We start from the raw sequence: 22,833 nt of genomic DNA, 5'->3' as shown, positions 1-22,833 counted from the left end.
ATCCATGATGTCCCAAACATGCTCAATGGGCGAAATATCGGGAGATCTGGGCGGCCATGGCAAGAAATTCACATGAGTCGCTCCAAAAAAGCTTAAACTAACTCTGGCAACATGAGGTCGAGCATTATCTTGCTGAAATATTGGATTCTCGAGCCGGTTAAGGTAAGGGATAACATATGGCTCCACTATTTCTTGAAGGTAACGCAGCGCTGTCATGTTACCTCGAATAAAGACTAAACGTGGCCTACTTCCATGTGCAATAGCACCCCATACCATAACGCCTACTGTCTGGTGTACATGACGCTCAACATCACGATGAGGTTCACGTCTTCGAGATTCATCAGAAAAGTCGACCTGATGCCATTCCACATTCCAATGTTGTCGTTCTCTGCACCACTGTAATCTTTGCCGTCGGTGCTCAACCGTATGAGGTAGCACAAGATGGGGTCGATAATGCTGCAGTCCAAAAGACCTTATACGGCGGTAAACCGTTCGGACAGTTACAGGCGGCCTTTTTCTCTTAACCTTATAACAGTAGTTAGATCGTACGGTTAGCGATTTCTCGAAATGATAACCCCGCCTCCTGCAGACCAATAATTCGACCTCTTTCAAATTCACTTAGCTGGCGATAAATTCCGCAAACACGTGCTCTAGGCATTTTAACAACAACTAAACATCGACTTTGGATCTCCTCGAACAGCTGGTTTGTTGTAAAATTTAATAAATTTGCAAAAAACGACTACAATATTTGAGTAACAAAAAATGTTCACTTGAAAAAACCTTCACGATTTTTTTCTCCAAATTTTAATCATTTACTCCTTGCTCTACCATCTATGTTTTACGAAAAAAAATCCAAAACTCAAACTGCTCCTTCTGGGTGTTGCAGTTTCTTTGTCAGTTAGTATATTTTATTAATCTATTCTTCATTGAACTTCCCATTATTTTCGATATCATTGGGAGAATTGATATCGGTCTCTAATTAATGGGTAGGCTCTTATCGCCACATTGTTTAAAGAACGGGAATTACCTTCGCTATCTTCTGAAAATCTGGGAAAACACCTTCTTCGAAGCATCAGTTGACATAAACCGATAAACGGTATGTGTCACAAGTGGGTTTTCTATTCAGCGATTTAATTATCAGTATCAATTACGCGGGTCAACACGAATCTTGAACTTGATAAGAGGTATGGAAGTTCCGATAGATTTATCGATAGATGAAAAAAATATTTGACCTGAAAAAGTTGGCTCCTGTATCCAGGGAGCGTGGCTGATAAATATTTAAATCTTCAGTCCAAATTTTCACTTGTCGATTAAACGAAGCAAATATATATGATTTCTGTTATCAATTTTTACCATCTTATTACTAGGAAAATATCTGGAAAAATATTTCAAAGTGAACCTTGTTAATTCTTCTTTCATATTATTTCTCTCTCTAAGAACGAAATTCAGTTCCCATAATATTTTCATTTTATGGTTCGAAGTCAATTAAGTTTGATGAAAATGTTCGCCTTCATGATACAGTGGCGACCAGATCTGGTTGGTGACTATCCATGCCCGGAGTGTGGAAGGATCTGTAGGTTACGGTTGGGATTCTTCAGTCACAGAAGGGCACACAGTCGCAATTAGTCCTTAAAAATTATAAGTCTGTTCGCACCGTTTCATTTTTTTTTCTATTTTTGTCTTTTTGTAGATTTATTCCCGGTAACGGGATACATCAATGAATGATTGAATTCTTGTCGTAGGTATACCAAGGACGCCGGAAATTGTCAGCAGGGATGGTAGTCTGAACCGTGGATTGAAAGGTCCGAGCGGCTCTGGAAGGCTCAGTTTTTGGTTGCAAGAATCCTTGACGTCAATAGAACAGTTTCAGCGTGACGCAATCAGTATCGAGCTCAATATCACGAAGCTCTCGAGGCTTCTAAAACAGTTGGAGTCTGCTTCAGTGATTCATGATGTAAGAATTTTAAATAATTTATATTCCCTCATTATTGTGTTTGTGATGTTTCAGAACGCTTCAGAGATTCTGTCTCCAAATATAAAGAAAGACCGAAGAAAGTTCGGTTTAAAAAAGAAGAAATCTGCCTCTAAAGGTGGTAGTGTAGATCTAACTATACAATTCAGTAATAAAAATATTGATAGTGATAATACTTCCCCTCTTTCTGTAAGTGAAAATTCGCATGATACTAATACAGTTTGTCTATTATTTTCAATGTTATCTTGATGATTTTTTTTGATTCGAGTTTTTATATTCTAGGCTAATTCCTTGAGTGGTATTTCAAGTGGGCCCCAGCAAATACCTCTCACCGGAACCAGTTTGCCAGTTCCTATAACTATACCTACTCCAGATAGTTTAAGCAATACCGATGTGATTTCTCTCTCCTCGGAGATTCAGTTGCGAGATGACTTCGTTACTTTAGCAAAAACAGGTCAGTGTTTCATTATAGCAAAATATATTCTATACTTATTCTTAAGCGGAATTAGAGCTACCAGCGTTAGAAGAACAAGAAAGTCTGCATTCGAATAGATATATGCAACGTGCTGATATTTGGATGCCGGTGTGAAATATTCGTTCATAACGCGTCACGCCTTGAAAAAGTTTGAAATTAGAAAAAATTAAAATGGAAGTCATTTCAAGAAAATTTAATTTAGTTCCAAAAACCATTTAAAATTGATCAAAAATTTAAGTAGATAATTTGCGTGTTTCGTTTCTTCTGCACAGCTATCAACTTATTTTAAATGAAACACCCTATATATTTTTACATTATGAGTTTGATAACACAATTTGACTTTTTACCAATATTTTGACAGTTTGAGGTACTTAGGCCCGTTTGCACCAATCCCCCTTAAAAGGAGTACTTAACTAAGCCTCGTTTAAAGTAAATGGACGCTTTATTTTATTCCCAGTTGCACGACTGTGGCTTAACAGAATCTTAAATTTTTATATCTAGTGATATTTCAGTTTTTTATTTTGGTGCAACTTCATCCTAGTCCAATAAAGCCATTTCATTGGTTGGTCGGTTGCCGATGATCTTTGTCATTTCACTAACCTAGTTTTATTGTCCTGTCATTCAGTGTCAAGGATAATATTATAATATTATCAAAGAGTAACAAATTTTCGTTGTTGAATTAGCATTAATATTGATAATGATAATGATTGTCAAATAAAAGGTACCTAAGTTTATATAACTACAACACTTTCTTTGTAAGGTCTTGTGTGGATTTGTTTTACTATTGTTGAAGAGGAACGTGAAGAAAATGTACTTATTGCTCTTGTTAGTACGAATACGGTGAATGATTGCCAAGCAAGTGGTGGTAATTTACGAAGGACACTCAACTTCTCAACAGAAGAAAAGAGTTTGTTGCTAAATATAGTAGAGAGAGAGAGAAATTAAATTTATTGATTTGACAATCAAACGGCTATCGACCGGAGTCTTCCAGCCAGTTAAATACAGTATTGTTTCACATGAAGCTTATTGTAAACTATTGGGAGGTAATGATTATTTTTATGGTAATGATTTCAGATGTTCGAAAAGTGGCAAAGCTGGTAACTGCCTTTGGTGCAAACTCTCTATTGTAGTGGTGTATCAATGGTTCGATTATGTTGATATTGTGTTGGTTAGCTATGAATTTTTTGTCGAGTCTTTGCATTCTTTCCAGTATTGGTTCTACTTCTGTTATCTGGTATAAAAGTTCATTGGGTGGATTGTGGAGTGTGTTATTGGGATGTCTTAGTTTTGTAATTTTTCGTAAGCAAGTTCTTTCTGCTACTCCTATAATATCCAAAGCTGTTTTTGATGAATTTGCGAATATCGTATGCCCATAATCCAATAAAGGTCTGCATATCATCTTGTAGATCATAGTTGCCGTTTTACTGCTGATTCCTTGGTTTTTATATGTTAGAGACCTGAAGTGCCCGGCACCTGTGGTTGCTATTTTCTTTTGGGTTTTTAAGTGTGCTTTGAAGTTCATCTTGCTATCGATCTGTATGCCCAGGTATTTACATGAATTTGTTGGAGTAATTGTGTCATTTCCAAGTTTTATATTGGGAGAGCTTGGGTTGATTTTGTGGTTGAAGATGATGAGTTTTGATTTCGCAGGGTTGGGTTGTATTCTCCATCGTCTCATCCATGCCACCGTAACATCTGCCAACTTCTGTAGTTCTTTCATACATTCTTCCAATGTTTTGTGGTGGGATATTAAGGTTGTGTCATCGGCAAATTGTAGGATGTATGCATGCTTGTTGATCTCAATATAGTATGATATACCAAATTGAAAATTAAAAAACACTGATGGTATTACAATAAAGGCAAAAGAAAAGGCTTCAGTAATGAATTCATTTAATTTTCAAAATCCATCAAAAATGGGAAGTTTTGGAGCCAGTTCAACAAATTATTTTAGGTTAGAATGGTCATTACAGGAGCGCTTAAATTTAAGGGTAGCTTCAGCCATTCAAATGTCACTTAACAGTTGGTGTTACGTAATTTAAGTTAAGGGTTCATTTTAAGGGACCCTTAACACAGTGCGTTTGGTGCAAACGGGTCTTACATAAAAGACTATACTGCCCCCCTAAGCCAAAAAGGCGTATCTCAAATTTTCTTGTTTTGAAATATAAGGACTTTTAATGAATTTCAAAACCGCACCTACGAACATTTGAAATTGGGAATTTTGTTGAGAAAGTCTTGTGGTGCATTGTGGTGAATGAAAGAACCTCTATTTCGTTTAGGGAATGGATTAAATACAACTCAAAGTGTCCTTATATGAAGGAATAAGAAATTCGTGATACATGTTTTTGGCTTAGGAGGCAGTATAGCTATGACTATTCTATGTAATTGATTCAAATTTGCACCGTGTCTAGTCAATAAATGATACACCAGAAATTTTCTTTGTAAATAACCATATTATATACAGGGTCCACGAAAATGTTGATCCATTATCAAAACAGAAATTCATCAAAATCTTCATTTCTTTTTCCTTCATTATTTAAAACAGTTAAAAGCCAACAAAAAATGTTTAAATAATGAATTATTTAAAACAGTTAAAAGCCAGCAAAAAATGTTTAAATAATGAAGGGAAAAAATATGGGTTGCATTTAAAAATTTGATGAATTTCTGTTTTGATAATGGATCTACGTTTTCGTGGACCCTTGATACATACAATATGGTTATGCACAGAGAAAATTTTTAGTATATCATTTATTGACTAGACACAGTCCAAATTTATATCAATTACATAGAAAAGGGACGGAGCTATAGTCCTTTATGTAAGTACCTCAAACTGTCGAAATATTTAAAAAGTCATCAAACTTTTATTCAAATATAACAGGGAATTCAAAAATGCAAAAACATATGGGGTGTTCCATTTAAAATAACGAAGCTGTGCAGAAGAAACGAAACATTTTGTATAGTTCTGAATAATTTTAGGAGATGCTCTACTTAAAGAGAGGAAAGTTTTATTTGAAACTCTTTTCTGTAAAGTTAATAGAATTAGAGTAGTCGTATATGAAGAGTTGCGAAAAAATTTAAGAGGTGATTCCTTGTCAAAAAATAGGGTGGGTCTTTCATATAAACTTGTCTTTTTTGAGCCCTTTCCCCTCCTGTGTAGTTACAGCCCCCTACTGATGGCGTCCGGAAGGCAGTTTTTAATCATTTTCTTGATAATAAAAGGAGTTCTAAGAATTAAGTAGATATTTTGTGCATCCACACAAAATCTTGGTGGTGTTCGTCTATGATTAAAAAAGGGAAAAAAGCCATCCGTAAACATTGTTTCGCTAGAAACTTGGACAGCTTGATCTAATAGATCTGAATAAATTTGACGAGTTTACCGGGTATTAAAAAAGGGTCGATTTATTGATTTCTTTTAAATGAATCACCCTGTATACTTTTTGCCTTTTCATGTAAGAGCCTTCCTACCTAAATGACATAATTTAGGAGTTATAGCTACATCTACATCATCTTGGCCGAAGTTTGAATATATGATTCACATTTATTTCAGCACTCGGTTGGCCATGGAAGTTTGGCACATTCTACTGTGTATAGTACAAAAATGTGTGGGTGATGACGCTTGTCAAAATATTTTTGGGTTTTGAATCAACGCTATGTTGTCCGTTTAACGTAAAAGTGTCAATAATTACGTATTTCATCACAATGTCGAATCACTTCGAAAAATATGAAGTCAAAAATATGTGACGAACATAATTAGTGTTTATACAAACTTATTGAAGGCATACCAAATCTAATTATTCGCATGGAAAATACAAAAGATCAGTTTTTAAATATATTTAATATTGCTATGGAAGAAAAGTATTGACACATAATATGCAGTAGCTTGAGGAGAGTTAATGTTGTTTATCTTCTTTAGCTAAAGGTTGAACACGTTACATCAGTTATAAATTTAAAAAAAATCAACCCGAAGATGAAATACATAGGACGCAGTGGTTGGGGTTGGGTATCTCTCGGAAGAATTAACGGATGATTACAAGAATGTTAAATTCTTCAACAAAAATCATCTTGCATCAATGGAAGTCAAAAGAATTAAACAATTAACAGGACAACTGGATCGTATTTATGGCTGTTTATTTTTAATACTTTGGTATAATGATAATAGTTATATATTTATTGATACCTTAAGACATTGATAATGTATAGGACAAGTCAAATGAAAAATAAAAAAATTGATTTTCTAGAACTTACATATTCTACGATGACAGTCATCGAAAATCCTTTAGGTAGTAACTTTTCGCAAGCGTTCACCATAAAATAAAAGTCTCAAATGCCACCACTTTTTTGGGTATAATAATAGAGGGAAATTCTTTGTCATCCTCTTCATCCACAATCGTTCTGGTTGTGGAAACATTCAGCTAAAATATAATTCGTTCAGGTTAAGATGAAAAATATCTTAAATTCACATTGAAAATATTCGCTACCGTCTGATGTAGATATTAGAATATCCGGGTTACCAACTATTTAAACGAGAGGACCTGAATAATTCTAAATAGCACTTCCTGAAACCCTTTCTTCTCTCTTTTCCAATCTCTTTCATTTTCGTAATATTAATTCATATTAGTTGTGGCAACGGCGTTATGACGTTAACGACATTTCATGAGTGCCAACCTTACTCCGTTCTAGTTATAAAAGCTTGAGAAAATTATTTCATGGCCAACCGAGTACTAAAATAAAAGTGAATGGAGTGTATATATATAATCTTTGAATGTTTCATGATAGAAGTATATGTCCACTTTTGAGGTGTAGAACAAATAGGAATATCGGATAACAAAATCGTGCGATCCGTTTCCGAGATAATTGAAACGTTCCATACTTAAAACTCTGTATATCTATAGACTCAGAACACCCCGTAGAATCCTCCATTTCATAGGAATTTCCGCGCTTTTCATGGCCCACGTTTAAAGAATTCGTCAGAAAATAGAAAATCCATTATTATCATTGTGGTCGACGTTATCATCTTTCCTAAATTCCCTTCCTGAATATAATCATTTCATAATGTGCCTAGTGACAAGTTTGTCTATACCTTCTATATATTCATATCATTTCCAGCCGCACTAAAATCAATTGTTCTATTCGATTTTCAGTGTTAAATAGTCTGAAAACCTTCTCTTTCGGCCTAAGTACTGAACGTGAACGGCTCAAAAACGCGTTGGATTCTGAAAGTCAATCCAACGTCAATCAGAGTATAGTCAACCTGAAGAACAGTCTCAATCAAGCCATTCAACAGAACACGGACTTGAGGAATCGCTTGCAGAAGATACATGATGCAGCTGATATTGCGGAGCTTTCTCTTTTAGATCATGTCTCCGAAGGGGTAAGACTATTTTATCAATAACATTTCTCATTTTTCTTCTGCAGTTTGAGCTTTTTTTTTTTAGTAAGCCCTCTTGAGAGGTTTCTGTAGCACCGAAAAATTTACCGTTCTAGAAGTAGCTGAATGCTCGTAACTAACTCTCACTAACGGAACTTGTAAATTTATTTTAAGATTGTTTGATACCAGCCCGAGAAACCAATCATATTGAAGATTATTTTTAGTTCGACAATTTTGTGTGCTTTGATGGCTGAATGAGTTTTTCGATCTGAGGAAGTCCCATTCAATTATTCATTTTTTCGGTCAACTGGAATACAGCCGTCCAAATAGAAATACGAACTACTTAATTATTCTTCGACTTCCGGAAACCACAGGAAAATTCTATGTTCGGATAAATAATTTTGACATGTCATGAATCGTTTCTGATCAATTCTAGATGTATTTTGTTTGTTGAACTACCCTCAAAAATATTTTCAAAATACATATACAGGGTGGGCCATCCATAACTTTCCACCCCGAATTTTGAGCTTTGAGATGGAATAACGAAAAAACGCTCAGACAGGTCAAATTTTGTTGAAAGGGGGACAGAGAAGGGTGTTCAAATGAGTTTGATATCACTACCCTTCTAGCTGCAACCCCTAACAGCTCTCATTTTTGAATAGGGAAAAGGGGTCGAGGAGCACCTTGTTCAAAGACAATTCAATTTCCTACATGAGTGTATTTTTTTTTCATCGCTCTATTATTATACAGAGTGGCTCAATATTCTATCAATAACTTTCATACGCCGAATTTGGATCTTTGAAATGGAAAAAACGCTCGGACGGGTCAAAAAATGAATTCGATATATCACTACCCCTCTAGCCGCTACCACTTGAAAAGGTGATTCAACAAAGCAACTCGACCTATTATCTCTATTCAAAAATAATTTCTCTTTAGTCTTTGACCCGTCCGAGCGTTTTTTCCACCTCAAAGATCCAAATTCGGCGTGTGTAAGTTATTGATGGAATGCTGAGTCATTCTGTATAATAATAAAGCGATGAATTAAAAATACACTCATGCAGGAAATCGAATTGCCTTTCCAACAAGGTGCTGCTCGACCCCTTTTCCCTATTCAATAATGAGAGCTGTTAGGGGTTGCGGCTAAAGGGGTAGTCATTTGAATATCCTCCTTCGTCCTCCTTTGAAGAAAATTTGACCAGTTCGAGCGTTTTTTCGTTATTCCATCCCAAAGCTCAAAATTCGGGGTGGAAAGTTATGGATGGCCCACCCCGTATATTCTGTTTGACGTCACTAGATCAATCTTCGCCAAAATGAATAGTTTCGAAGGCTTCACATCGCAATATGACAAGCGATTGACAGCACAGAACACAAATAATAAGACAGATTGACAGTCATTTGCGGTTCGAACCTTAGAATATAGAATAACAGGAAGGAGCATATTGCTCATTTCAATTTGACCGGAATAGAGGAGAAATATGGCCGACATATATTTCCGTTTCAACAGTGGCGTGGGACAATGAAGTTTCCAAAAAACTAACTTCAATAGACAGTTGATTCTGATTAATCAAAAAAATTAGTAAAGCACTGACGTAAAGTCAGAAGCTTTTTCACGCTCGTTCAAATTAATAATCAAAGCGGAAATTCACCCCGCCTAACACTGCTTGGCTATATACTTAATGGATTTAAGGTCTATGACTTAACTCATGGAGTGTTATTGTCATGGGATAACCTTGTTATGTCATGAAATTCAGAAACTCATAATTAATACCTGATATTCAGCTTAAAAAATCACCTACCTATGAATTATCCACGCTAAAATATCCAAAATCCTTATTTCCAGCAAATTTCAAGAATCCAAATTACCATAATTAAGTTAAAACATCACTTTGTTCATTTGGCCACAGATAACAGAATCATTTGATTTCCAAGTCTGCCACTTTTCAAATCAGAACTTGGAAGACCAATATGGCCGTTTCCGTCGCACAATTCCCCTCACATTTATTCGAAAAAGCTCCTTCCTGATATTCTATGTTCTAAGGTTCGAACTGATTTCAATATTCACGAAACATTTTTGTGCGTGACGTTACCGTAGCAACGCCAAAATCTGTCAAAACCTACGAAATATTTTTGAAGAACGTTCACGGCAAAGTGCAATCTTGGGATTGATGAAAATTCATAGAATGTTAAAACTATTCATTTTTTTCTATAGAAGTCACAGAATAATCAAGCAGTTCAAAATGGCTCTTTTCCCTATTCCAACTACGTTTTTTGTTGTTGTTAGATGGAGATTTTTCACATAAAAGTCAGTGGCGTAATCAATTTTTTTTCAAACCACTGTTTTTAAGATTGGGCACAAACTTGGTATTTTTTAAATGGAAGACCCTGTCTAGTTTAATTTTTTTTTCTGAATACATTGATGTATCACAACCCAATCTTCAATGAATTTTAGCTTGAAAAATCAGAAAAATCCATATTTAGGTTTTTTTTTAAAATAGGCCATGAATTCTTTCACACATGCATTCAATTATTACCTTTTTCGAAACGCCCTGTGATTTAAACCTATTTATTAAATAATATTTTAAACATTTTCGAGTTTTTGTTGAAGAATGATATTTCGTGTTTATGTTCAAAATATAATAGGGAATACTCCTTCTGACGAAAATGATGTATTTCTTATGAAATATCTTAACGTCACATTTTGAAATATCCATTTCAACCGTTTCCCAAAAAATTTTTTGTAAGCAATTAAAAATGAAGAATAAAAATGGGTATTTCAAGCGTTTCATGTGGATTGCAAACGTTGGCAACATCGACTGAAATATGCCTTGATAATAAAGGACAACAAATACATTATCTTGTCTGCGACGAACAAGAAAGGTCGTAAAATTTTATGGGATTTTTATGGCCGGTTGCAGTTGAGGCTCGCCAGTAAGTACGCGCCTGTAAATGTTATTTTATAAACAAGCTGATCGAACATTGTTCTTTTTATTTTCTAGTAGGCCAAATCATAGACTTGAAACCAAGCGATTTAAATTTTAAACCCCCATATTTGAAGGATGATTTTGAATAGTTTCCGCGATGCATTTGAAAAAATTATGAATGAAACTCATAATTATTCAGTTTGAATTTGCATATGCAGTAATAACCCAAATTGAGAAGAATTACCCATTAAATAAATAGGTTTAAATCACATGGTTTTTGAAAGTAATTATTAAATTCATGTGTGAAAGAATTTATGGCCTTCTATTGAAAAAACAAACATAAATATGAATTTTTCTGATTTTTTAAGCTAAAATTTATTGAAGCTTATAATGTGATACATCAATGTATTCAGAAAAAAAAATTGCAAAACATAACCATTCATTTCATATTATCTCAAATGTTCAAACATTCTTCTTCTTTGACAGGTTAACAAACATAGAACACTTTAAATTACGACTAAAATTCCCTTCAAAATAACAATCCAAATCTATGACACTACACATTTGTAATAACGTGGGTTCAAAAAAATTCGTCGTCAAGTAGGCTATGGAATTTTGAACGTCGTCTAAACGTAGTTATTAGCTTTTTCTGTACTATTTTCCAGGTGTACTGTCAAGTTAAAAGTTAGCATTTTGGATTGTTGTTGAATTAAAACTATCAGGAAATCATAAAGATGACGTTTAAAAAGCATATATTATCGAATCCTACTTCAAAATTTGGGAGAAAATAGAAGGAGAATGGAAATATTCTTTAATGTTCCAGCGATATTCCCAATGTATATCCCAATGTTACTGAAAGAATCAATCTTTCGAAAGTACTGTTTTGTTATGCTTTGACGGAACAAGTATGTTCGTGCAAAAAAAGTTGTGGTCGACCATAGAAGAAAACCTTAGACTTATTCAGCAATAATGAAAATATGATGACAGAAGCTCCACGAACCTCTGTTCGGGTTTTATCTCAAGTGGCTGGAGTATCTGTTGGTATATTTTATGCCACACGATTTTGAATGAAAGACATCAGTTTGTTTTCATAAAGATTGACATGTTATCAGAAAATTGAAAAGATTAATTACCTATCCTTGTGGCATAACATACCAAACAAATTTGGAGTTTGGTATGCATCAGTCAATGGCAAAATGTGGGACCTATTTTCTTTTATGGACTTTCACAGTAGAACGTTATGAATAAGGAGAAAGCATCATGCCTTTTTATAGCTATATTGAATTTTGATAAATTGTCCAATATTTATTTTCATGTTCATAGCAACCAAATCAATTCAATACTTATAGAAAATTAATAAACATATTGAGATTCTAAATGTGCTTCATCCATATTACTGAAATAGGTAGAACCTTTTTACAAAAAAAAAAAACATAATGCATACCACGATCCGTTCAAGATTTATCTCTGTTACGTATGAAAAAGGTGGACATCCGTTAAAATTTTCACCAAGAATTTTTCTAACCGCCTCAGATTGTTTGGATTCTTGTGATCTGACTCAATGAATGAAAAATTAACTTTTCTTTAAAAGTGTCTTTCCACTTTCCATACAAAATTACGATGTATAGGTTACTGTCATCATTGTTTACATTTTGGGAAGATGAAGTAATTCAAGAAGTGACCTACGTTCAGACACCGAATATCTAAGATGTCTAAAACTCTGGTGTATTCACTGATTCGATTTTGTTTTTAATTTCGTGGGGATATGGGATCAGTTTCCTTTTTCCCACTGTAGGTAGCGCTGTTAGAATTTGACAGAGCATTGTCGATTGATATTTGAAAACAAAGATTATAGAGTATAATCTTTGATTTGAAAATAATCTGAATACTTTCCTACGACTCACGAATATATTGTATTTATAAGCGATTATTGTGTGTGTGAAAATGTATTAGTTTCGAGAAAGGGATGTAGAACATTCATTTACTCAACAATACAATCAAGAACTACAGCTAAGAATTCGATGTTGTTGGAATTTGAGGCAGAACCAAATCAGATGAATGAACATTCGGGGCGGATATAGCTAGGTTTATGGCAACTTCATCAATATTTCAAAGAAACTGTATTGGAAATACGTCATGTGGATTGTGATCATGTATTGAGAATCAGAAATACATAAATCTATTCGAGTCTGTTACTTAAAATATTCTTCCTGAGTAGATATAGTGAAAATTCCCTTTCCGTCAACTGAATACATTGGACATTTGACCAATCAACTGTGTTTCATTAAAATCATATTGAATTACCCCCCTCATGAATTCAATTTGTGAAACGGAAATTATCTTGAAGAAGAACAGTAAATACTCCTTCGAAACCTCATTCGATAGTGTTGAAATATTGACAGATTTATTTTTGCAACGAAAATTAAACTGTAAGTGACAAATATTCCTCAACAGCTGACAAAATGGGTCAGTTCATATTTTGAATTCGTTGATCGATGTTCGATATCAACGCAAAACAAAATAAAACGAGAGAGTATCATTGGAGGATAGACCTAAGCAAATGACATGGTGGCGTCGCCACGAAACTGATCCCATATCCCCGATTTTCTGAAATGTTGATGCATGCACACACCAGTGTTTTAGACATCTTACGAATATCCAAGTTTAAAATTCCATAGCCTACTTGACTACGAATTTTTTCGAACGCACGTTATATATTATGTTTCAAGGTTACTCTAAAACGGCGTGTTATACCAGAAAATATCAAGAATACTTTTATTTTCCCAATTTTTCAAATATCCATAAGTAAGCGTTCAACTTATTTTTAAGAGTTGGGTGTTGAGTTCTTAGCATTTCTACCATTAGAATCATAATGAAGAAACTGGGATTTTGTGTTCGGAGAAGATACATCATATCAATGCAAAACTATATTCGGAAGATCATTGCATTCCATAAAATAGTTTAAGGGATATAACTGAAAATTAAATTTTTTATGGATTTCCAACAGTCTGTATTTTTTCAACAGAGTATAAACGGGAAAAAGTATTTTTTTTACCTCTGAAATCTTCTCCTTCAAACAGTCGCCCTGTATGAAATCCTGCTAATTCATAATAATTAAACCAGCCACTCATCACATAATACTCTCTTCATAGAATCGCCCACATAAAAACTCGCTAAGCTACAGCTCTTCCTGTGTGAGTGCAACCGAATTTTTTGATGCCGAGGACTTGCCGAATGAGAAGCCCAAGTCAGATGGTGGCGCTGACGTTGATGGCGACCTGGAGGTCCAGGAAGAGGAGTCTGAGGTGCGTACAAGATCAGAAAGTAGTTCGGAAGCTGGATCCCTGTCTAGCGGAGAGGGCAGTATAAGCTCGGAGTCCGATATCGGTCAGGAACTGATGCCTGCCAATAATTTGCTAGAAATAACAGGTAGGTGCTTGAGTATTGTGTGTTATTCTCCCCCGCATAGAGCTTTGTTACAATTGCGTTTTTTTTTGCATCTTGTGTAGGGACACAAGAGGTATATATTTGTCAAGCGGCTATAGTAGTTACTTCTCTTGTTTATGCATAGAACATAGTATATGGTTGGAATATAATTTATACAGGATGTATTTTCAGAAACTTGCCATTAGCATTGTATATCTCAAATTATAAGAGCTATGACGCTGTAAAATTATTCAATTCTTAACGTTATTCTCAGCTTTTTCCTCGAATCACTCCATGTTTCTAAAATGAAAACATTAGTAGTAGTAGTAACTGCTGTTTATTCCTAAGCAATTAGCCATCGACCATAGGTCCTTCAGCCTTTTGAATTACATCATAATATTTACAATTGTGATTACAGTTCTACTTTTCATAAATATAATTCAATTTGTTGTATTAAATTTTTTGAATGTCTGTTTTGGGATTTTTCTAGAGGTGTTTGTTCTCTTAGCGCGTTGTAGTATTGGCAAACAACTCCGTGTTATTCCTACAAATTATAGAGCACGACTTTGCTGAGACCAGAAAACAAACATTCTGAGCGACAAAACAATAGTATGGTTTTGTTTTTTGTGACCAGGAGGTTAGTTTTCATCTGAACATTGTTTGGAATCAAGTGATATTAATGAAATACGCTGTTGGATATGCTATATTTTTATTTTCAATTTATGAAAAATTTCGAATTATGGATAACGAATAGAGCTTCGACTAGGACACAAGAGTATATGGTGATCTGCTATATGTCAAAGGTGTTATTTCTGTGCAATACGTTGTTTTGAATTAACAAGCTTAGTTGAATAACTACAATTTATATCAGAAATTAATATGAACCAATAACAAATATAACATCAACCTAAATCTTGTCTGCCCCTCTGTCTGAACATTGTTTGGAGTCAATTGATATCAATGAAATACGCTGTCGGATATGCTAAACTGTTTTTGAAATTCATAAAAAATTTAAGAAAATTTGAAATTATGAGCAACGAATAGAGCCTTGACTAGGAAACAAGAGTATCTATCTACTATACGTCAAAGGTGTTATTTCTATGCAATTGGGAATTACAAACAAGCGATACGCCCCCCGGTGTCAATTCTTGTAAATAAAAAGTTGATGCACTTTTGTTTATTTGCATCGAGGAAGGGAGAATATTTCGGTGTTTCAATAAGAGTTTTTATGAAAAATATATGTTTATCTATTGAAAATATCTTAATATATTTCGTGAGACTAGGGAAAACTTAGTGAAGTTTTCATAACTTGCATTTTGTGAGCAATTACGACTTTCTTGTGAAGATGTTAGTTTTTACTATTTTCCACGATGAAATGAACATTTAGTCAATGTTTAAGAACATATGTATCTCGTCCTTATAGCACGGTAAAGTTTTTGTACATTTCAAATTGGTTACTAAGAACAAAAGGTAAATTAACTAATGTGCATATATAACCTCAAAATGAAAGGATTTACACAAAAAACGAATCTGATTCTCCCAGAGAGGACTTTTTCCACCTGGTAAGTTGCTAAACATATGAATGTCGAAAACATTCACACAAAATTCATTTAGAAAATTATTTCTGATTTCCAGTTCAACTTGCACAAGTTTCCTCAGCATCAATGTTGCAAATTTAGCCATTATATATAATGGAGAAGGCCAGATATCATAGTTGTGGCTCTCGATATGATCAATTTGCTTCTATTATGATCGTGTAAAGAGCCAAGAAGTTCGGATTCAAAAAATGTTGCTTCCGGAATTTTTTTCATAAATACTACTATTTCATGACATTTATTGACCTGAAATTGATAATAATTTACACACTTGAATCCGGTTTCGACAACCAATCCCCAAAAATGGTGAAAAAAATATATAAACTGAGAAAAAAAGATTTAGACCCGTTTGCACCAAATGCACTTAGTGTTAAGTGTCCCTTAAAATGATCCCTTAACTTAAATTACATTGCACCAACTGTTGAGTGACATTTAAATGGCTAAAGCTAGCCTTAAATTTAAGCGCTCCTGTAATGACCACTTAGGTATTTAAGGGCGGAATTTTAACCTAAAATAATTTGTTGAACTGGCTGCAGAACTTCCCATTTTTGATGGATTTTGAAAATTTAATGAATTCATTACTGAATACCAAGCCTTTTCTTTTGCCTTCATTGTAATGCCATCAGTGTTTTTTAATTTTCAATTTGGTGTCACAAATCATACTATAGTTAGCAACAAACTATTTTCTTTTGTTGAGAAGTTGAGTGTCCTTACCACCACTTGCTTGGCAATCATTCACCGTATTCGTACTAACAAGGGCATTTTCTTCACGTTCCTCTTCAACATTAGTAAAACAAATTTACACAAGACCTTACAAAGAAAGCGTTGTACTTATATAAACTTATAGGTACCTTTTATTTGGCAATCATTATCATTATTATCAATATTAATGCTAATTCAACAACAAAGTTGTTACTCATTGATAATATTATAATAATATCCTCGACACTGACTGACAGGACGATAAAGTTAGGCTAATGAAATGATAACGATCATCAGCAACAGGCCAACCAATGAAATGGCTTTATTAGACTAGGATGAAGTTGCACCAAAATAAAAAACAGAAGTATTACTAGATATAAAAACTTAAGGGCCCTTACTTAAGATTCCGTTAAGCCACAGTCGTGCAACTGGGAATAAAATTAAGCGTCCATTAACTTTAAACCACACTTAGTTATAAGGGGTATTGGTGCAAACGGGCCTTAATGAATGAACTTTTTGGTTCGAACTGTCATCACCATATCGCTGCAATCTACATTTGAATTCCCAGTACGTTGTTTTGAATTAATGAACTTACATATTATTTACAGAACTTTCGGAACCACAATAAAAAAATTCAGAGATATACAAGACCCCTATGTTAGTCCGTCAGCTTAATTTCTTTGTGCTGTTCTTATGATTTCTTTATGGTATGGTCTTTTTATATGACACAATATCCAAATTTATTAATGAATATCCTGCTCTCTCAGCAGGTTTCATAAAACTATAACTTTCCTAACAACAATTTGACAGTCAATCGATTCCTAAATCGAAATCAATAAAAACTGCATTTCTGAAAATATTGAAGGAGAAGCAATTGAGAATCTTTGAAAAGGCGTATAAAAGTCATTCAATTTTCCCTAAATAGGCCCTTCATGCAAGGTATGCTTCTGCATATAACAATTTACGTGGATGAACAGTTCTCAATTGAAGTGAAGTAACCATTGCACATGGTGTAGTCAGTAGTGTTTGCAGGCCTTTACGCCCTGAAAATTGTATCCATTTCGGAGCACTGAAAATAAAAATCAAATTTCCTCCTTGATATAGTGAAAAATTTAATTTCGGAAAAATATTTTATTTGATCCACAGTTCCTACAGAATTTATACAAAAAAAAATCAATAATCAGCAACTAGAACGAGCTAGATAAACAAAAGGCGGTACCAGAATCAAAACATTCAAAAACTCTTTGATCAAAATGGCCATATGAAATCCATAGACCTATAAATATAATGTCTATGATGAAATCTTACAAAATTTCATATGTTTCTGCAAATGGCCCTGGAATTAGTATTTTAACCAGTCTTAGGGTCCTAGAAACACTTTTGAAACACAGATGGCGCCCACATACCTTTAGTCGTACAGTGACTCTATCAAACATAGTGGCGACAATTGGAATATGGCGGCTTAGAAGCACAGATTTCAATGCTATGATCTCTAATTCGGAATGCGGATTGGCTCACGTGACCAAATCCGCCATATTCTTGCTAAAACGATGAAAATCGGACCACAATTGTCGCCATTGTCTCGTTAGAGTCACTGTATTTAGTCGTCTCCTTTCCCATATTTCTACTCTATATGTTCCTTTGCTCTACCGAATAAAAAAAATCCACAGAAAATGGTCCGAAAGTTACACCGTTATGTTGGTACTGTTCAAACCGGATCCCACGTTTTTGTAGCAATTTCGTGATCTGCCAAATTTTGAAATGTTCAGTGTGTCAGAGATGTCAAAGTTCAAAAATGAATCCGGGATTTTCTGTTAGGTCTTCCATTTTCTGATATTCTACAGTTAAAAAATTAGTTGGTGTTATTATGTTTTTGTCGAATAGATCACATCTATAAATATATGAAATTTAATCGTTCGTTTTGGAAATGATGTTCAAGAGGAAACATTTCGTGGATTGTCTCGTTATAGATAGTAGGTACTGTAATAATTTACGTTTTATACCAAGTTTAACATTGTTCGAATTTTTTTTAAGTTAGGACTCAGTGGTTTTTGTATTTTTGTTGTAGGAAACCAAGGTCTAACTGGAAGGAGGACGATGCTCCCGGTGCCAAGGCCGCCGACCGAGGGCCTCTCCCTGTGGAACCTGCTGAGTCGCAACATCGGCAAAGACCTATCCCAGATCAGCATGCCGGTCGCGTTGAACGAACCCCTGAACGTGTTACAAAGGCTGTGCGAGGAACTGGAGTATTCCGAATTGCTGGACAAGGCCGCCTCGCTCGACGACCCCTACGAGCGCATGGTCGAGATCGCGGCGTTCGCGGTCTCGGCGTACGCGAGCACGCTGAGCCGGGCCGGCAACAAACCGTTCAACCCGCTGCTGGGCGAGACGTACGAGTGCATCAGGGAGGATAGGGGCTTTCGATTCTTGGCGGAGCAGGTGTCGCACCATCCGCCCGTCAGTTCGTGCCACGCGGAAAGCCCGAACTTCACGTTCTGGCAGGACGCGAGGGTCAAGACGAAGTTCTGGGGCAAGAGCATGGAGTTTCAGCCGCTGGGCAACATAAACGTGCTGCTGCCGAAGACCGGGGATCTCTACACCTGGAACAAGGTGACCACGTGCGTGCACAATCTGTTCAGCGGTCAGCGTTGGGTCGATCAGTACGGCGAATTGAACATTACGAACGGGAGGATCACGTGCAAGTTGACGTTCAACAAGGCCAGCTATTGGTCGAGTAAAAGACATGAGGTGAGTTGCTTCTTTGGTTTTTTTCGTTTTCCCCTCGAAACATTGATCACGTTTGGTGAATTTCTCTGGATTAAGGCAATCTCTATCGTCTTTTGAACTTTACCGAAAAAAAATATACAGGGTGTCCTACGATTAATGGGAATGAATTCGGATATAGATTCAGTACCTCTAAAGACGAAAGTTCCTATTGAGTCACGCGCGGAAACGTCCCGTTTCTTCAAGGGTGGCTCGTCAGAGGAGGCAAGGGAGGCTAAGCTTCCCCATACGGCCGATCAGCAGAATTCATGATGTACATAAATTTCTAACCTATCATAATTTTCATAAATAAATTTGAACTCGACATTCAGATGAAAATCCTCCGATTCGAACTCGTGAAAATGTAGCATCACATTAAGCGGCCGTTACGCTATACTGCAATGTGTGTTGCATTTTAGAGGAGGCAAAACGGCAATTTGACTCCGCCGACAGTATATTATGTAATGCAGGCGACCGACGTATCTTCAACAATGACGACTCGTTAGGGTATGCAGAGTCGGCCGGGCCGACCCAAAAATAATCAAGAAATAGAAAATAATTATAATTATTTTATGCTTCAAAACTTATTCCAGATGATCAATTTAGATATTCAAATCTCGATTAATTCCCTAGTATAAGGTACTACAACTTGACGCCCCAGTCGCCCTGAATTAGTTTATTTCGAAGTTCTCTTTCCTTATGCTAAACACGCTAGGTCGGCCAGCCGCACTAGCCTAGCGAAATGCTTCAAGTTGTGGTACTATACAGCACCTTCATCGCACGCAGATATCACCAAGGTGAACTGTACAGGGTGAATTACAACTTTTTAACCCAACGAGATAGAGGAAAATGCATGGCACTTTTCGGTCGTCTTTTTTCGAGTAACTAATAATGCCATCAACTGCATTACTCTTCTTTTGTTCGAGTTATAGGTCAAAATTAAAATTTCAACCTTGGTCATTATCTCCGTTTCTGTTTAAGCTAGAATGTTGAAATGAAAACATTGTACAGACATTGTTTGATAGCGTTTGATCAAAGTTGAAATCGCCCAAATTTAAATTTTGGCTTATAAACCAAAAACAAAAGAAAAAAGAGGAATGCAGTTGATGGCGTTATTAGTTTCTCAAAAAAAGACGGCATGAATGATACTTTCATTTTCCTTTATCTCGTTGGGTTAGAAAGTTGTAGTTCAGGTATCACCAACTTTGCCAACCTGTACAATTCATCGTATTACGTCTCTACTAGATGCATAAATGGTCAGCCAGCACAAGTTGGGCCTACCTTGCTATGGTTGGGCGTTTAGTTTTCATATTTCCAGATTTCCTCATTGTCTATTCCAGGATATTCTATTATCAAATGAATAGTTAAACATTAAATATTATGTCTATTTTAGAAAAGAGCGTATTCGTACCGTTTAAGACTAGTTTAGTAAATGAAAATATAATATATTCCTAATTATAATTGGATTTTTTGATTATTGAATGAATAGTTAATTTTTCAACATTGAGTCTACTTTAGAAAAAGGGTACCGTATAACAGTAGTTTAGTGATTTTTTGACCATAAAAATTCGTAATTCCCAGTGGCGGCTCGTGGTCATGAGAGCTGAGGAGGCTAATAGTTTTCGAGGAGTGTTGGAACAAACTCTTATCAGTCAATAAAGTATACTTCTTCAATATAATGAAAAGTTGCCAGTTCTAAGGCTAATTTTCAATGCAAGGGGATGCTATATGCTCCTTTGACTTGTTATGCCTTTCGACAGAACGCGGTATATTTTTCAAATCTGAAAACCCCGTTTTGAACCATGAAGTATATTCTGTTTGATGAGAAAATAGTAAATATGGCCAGCAAAATAATTTTTCCCATTTGATCGATCCAGTTAACCAATCACATTTATCGTACCAAACAACACTGAAACCTCTATTCTGACGATTTTCGGTAGACTTTAGTGTAATTAAATTTGGTGGAGGTCTTGTAAAGGTTTTAACAACGTGTACAGTTAATTCTCAATATTTAATTCCATTTTATTTTTTGATCCGTATCAGTACTTACCCCTAACGCCCTAACAGAACAACCTATCTTAATAAGAATATATGTATCACAAATTTCCCGAAGTTCCAGTTCTCCACGAAGTCGTTACATTCAAATTGAAAATTGAAATCATAACAACTACCGCCGGACAACGGCCCTACCGCCGGAGATCAAGCGAATATAGTCGAAGACGGCACGAAAGAATCGATGGAGAACAGGGGAGCTGTGCCTCCTCTGGTACATTTTACGGGCGAATATGGTACAGTAAGTCAGCTGAATTCTTGTTCGGCTAGCATGTGAGTCCAGAGAACGTATGCGTGAGATACACTATCAACGGAAGCAGCAGACCTAACAGCCTCCGTCCGAATAGGCAGTCCTAGGAAATATTCACATTCGATGCGGCGGACGCGTACGCGGCCGGTGGATTGTATGATTGTTATGCTGGATTTTTATGAGCGGAGGACCAAAAAATGAACTAATTTTTATCTGAATATCTAGTTCAGGTGTTCGGAAAATTTATATAGAATTTACTTTCTGAAAATAAGGACATGCCCAAAATGAATGTATTTTAGCTCTAAGCTTTATGAGGAGGCTTAGCCTCCCTTGCCTCCTCTGACGAGCCGCCTTTGGTAATTCCTAGTGAATTTATAAGGGCACGGTGATTTCAAAGCTTCTTGAATACGCGTAAGATTGGCCGGCCGACCCTCGGAGTGGGGATATAAGAATCGCATCCGCATCGCTGTTTCCATATTATGAATGGAATTAGGTCAGTGTCGTAGAATAAGAGAAAGGGGTGCAAGTGTTCATCAGTTTTCTTCGATTCATTTCGTAAATTTTGATAATCTGAGTGGATTCTAAATTCTTGAATAATTGGAGTAGTAGCAAATCGAAACAAACTTTGCATCCTGTCACAAAATCATGTGGCAGTAGAAGGGGGAATGGTGAAATAAAGAGAGGAAAAATACGTACATGAATCGTTTGGGCAAAAAGTCATCCACGTGGATTACTGATGGATTAAAATCATAAAGGGACATCGGCATTGGCGTATATGGAGCTAAACTAAGGATCTCTAAAGTCCTGGGAAGTGAACCCTCCATTTTACCGAACGAGACACTGACTGTTTACGTGTGCGCTGAGCAGTGTCTTAAAATGAACATCAACGCGACGCGACCCGATGAACGTGATGCGTGTTGAGTCGAATCAAATGTATTGTTTTCTATAGATCAGAATCATACTATGAACACCCGACGTGACGCCACGCGCGTACAATTTACGCGTCAGCGAGGCGTGTTAATAATTTGGTTCCGCCTCAATACTTTTTGGATAGATGTTATGTATTTTTTGTGGATTATGTGCGTTCATATGGATGCATATTCACAGGAATTTTTGTTTGTGGAATTGGATTAAACTGTATTGTTAATACCTCTTTAAAGTGATGCTTTCATAATTTTAAAATTTATGGACATGGACCTATAAGTGGCCGCTATAGTTACCAAGAGAAATTGGAATTGATTTTGGAAATTAATATTGGAGCTTCATAATATCTTTTGGAGGATAACGTAGAATAATTTGTGTGTACTTTCTT

General features: G+C 35.7%; 1 protein-coding gene across 5 annotated transcripts in view; it reads left to right on the top strand.

Moving 5' to 3' along the window:
- Positions 1 to 22,833, top strand: part of LOC123306633 (oxysterol-binding protein-related protein 3-like) — a 56,026-nt gene that overhangs the window by 31,094 nt on the left and 2,099 nt on the right. For 4 of the 5 annotated variants that reach the window (XM_044888725.1, XM_044888724.1, XM_044888723.1 and 1 more), the window contains 6 exons: positions 1,743 to 1,954; positions 2,009 to 2,161; positions 2,255 to 2,426; positions 7,586 to 7,815; positions 13,886 to 14,162; positions 18,525 to 19,204. In XM_044888725.1, the coding sequence (XP_044744660.1) occupies positions 1,743 to 1,954; positions 2,009 to 2,161; positions 2,255 to 2,426; positions 7,586 to 7,815; positions 13,886 to 14,162; positions 18,525 to 19,204 (1,724 nt within the window). The remainder of the gene's footprint in view (positions 1 to 1,742; positions 1,955 to 2,008; positions 2,162 to 2,254; positions 2,427 to 7,585; positions 7,816 to 13,885; positions 14,163 to 18,524; positions 19,205 to 22,833) is intronic. The other variant, XM_044888727.1, reaches the window with a different exon arrangement.

This window comes from Coccinella septempunctata, chromosome 2 (genome assembly GCF_907165205.1).
Source record: "Coccinella septempunctata chromosome 2, icCocSept1.1, whole genome shotgun sequence".
In the NCBI taxonomy this organism is placed as follows: Eukaryota; Metazoa; Arthropoda; class Insecta; order Coleoptera; family Coccinellidae; genus Coccinella; species Coccinella septempunctata.
Note: the sequence above shows the minus strand (reverse complement) of the source record. Positions and strands in the feature narration are given on the sequence as shown.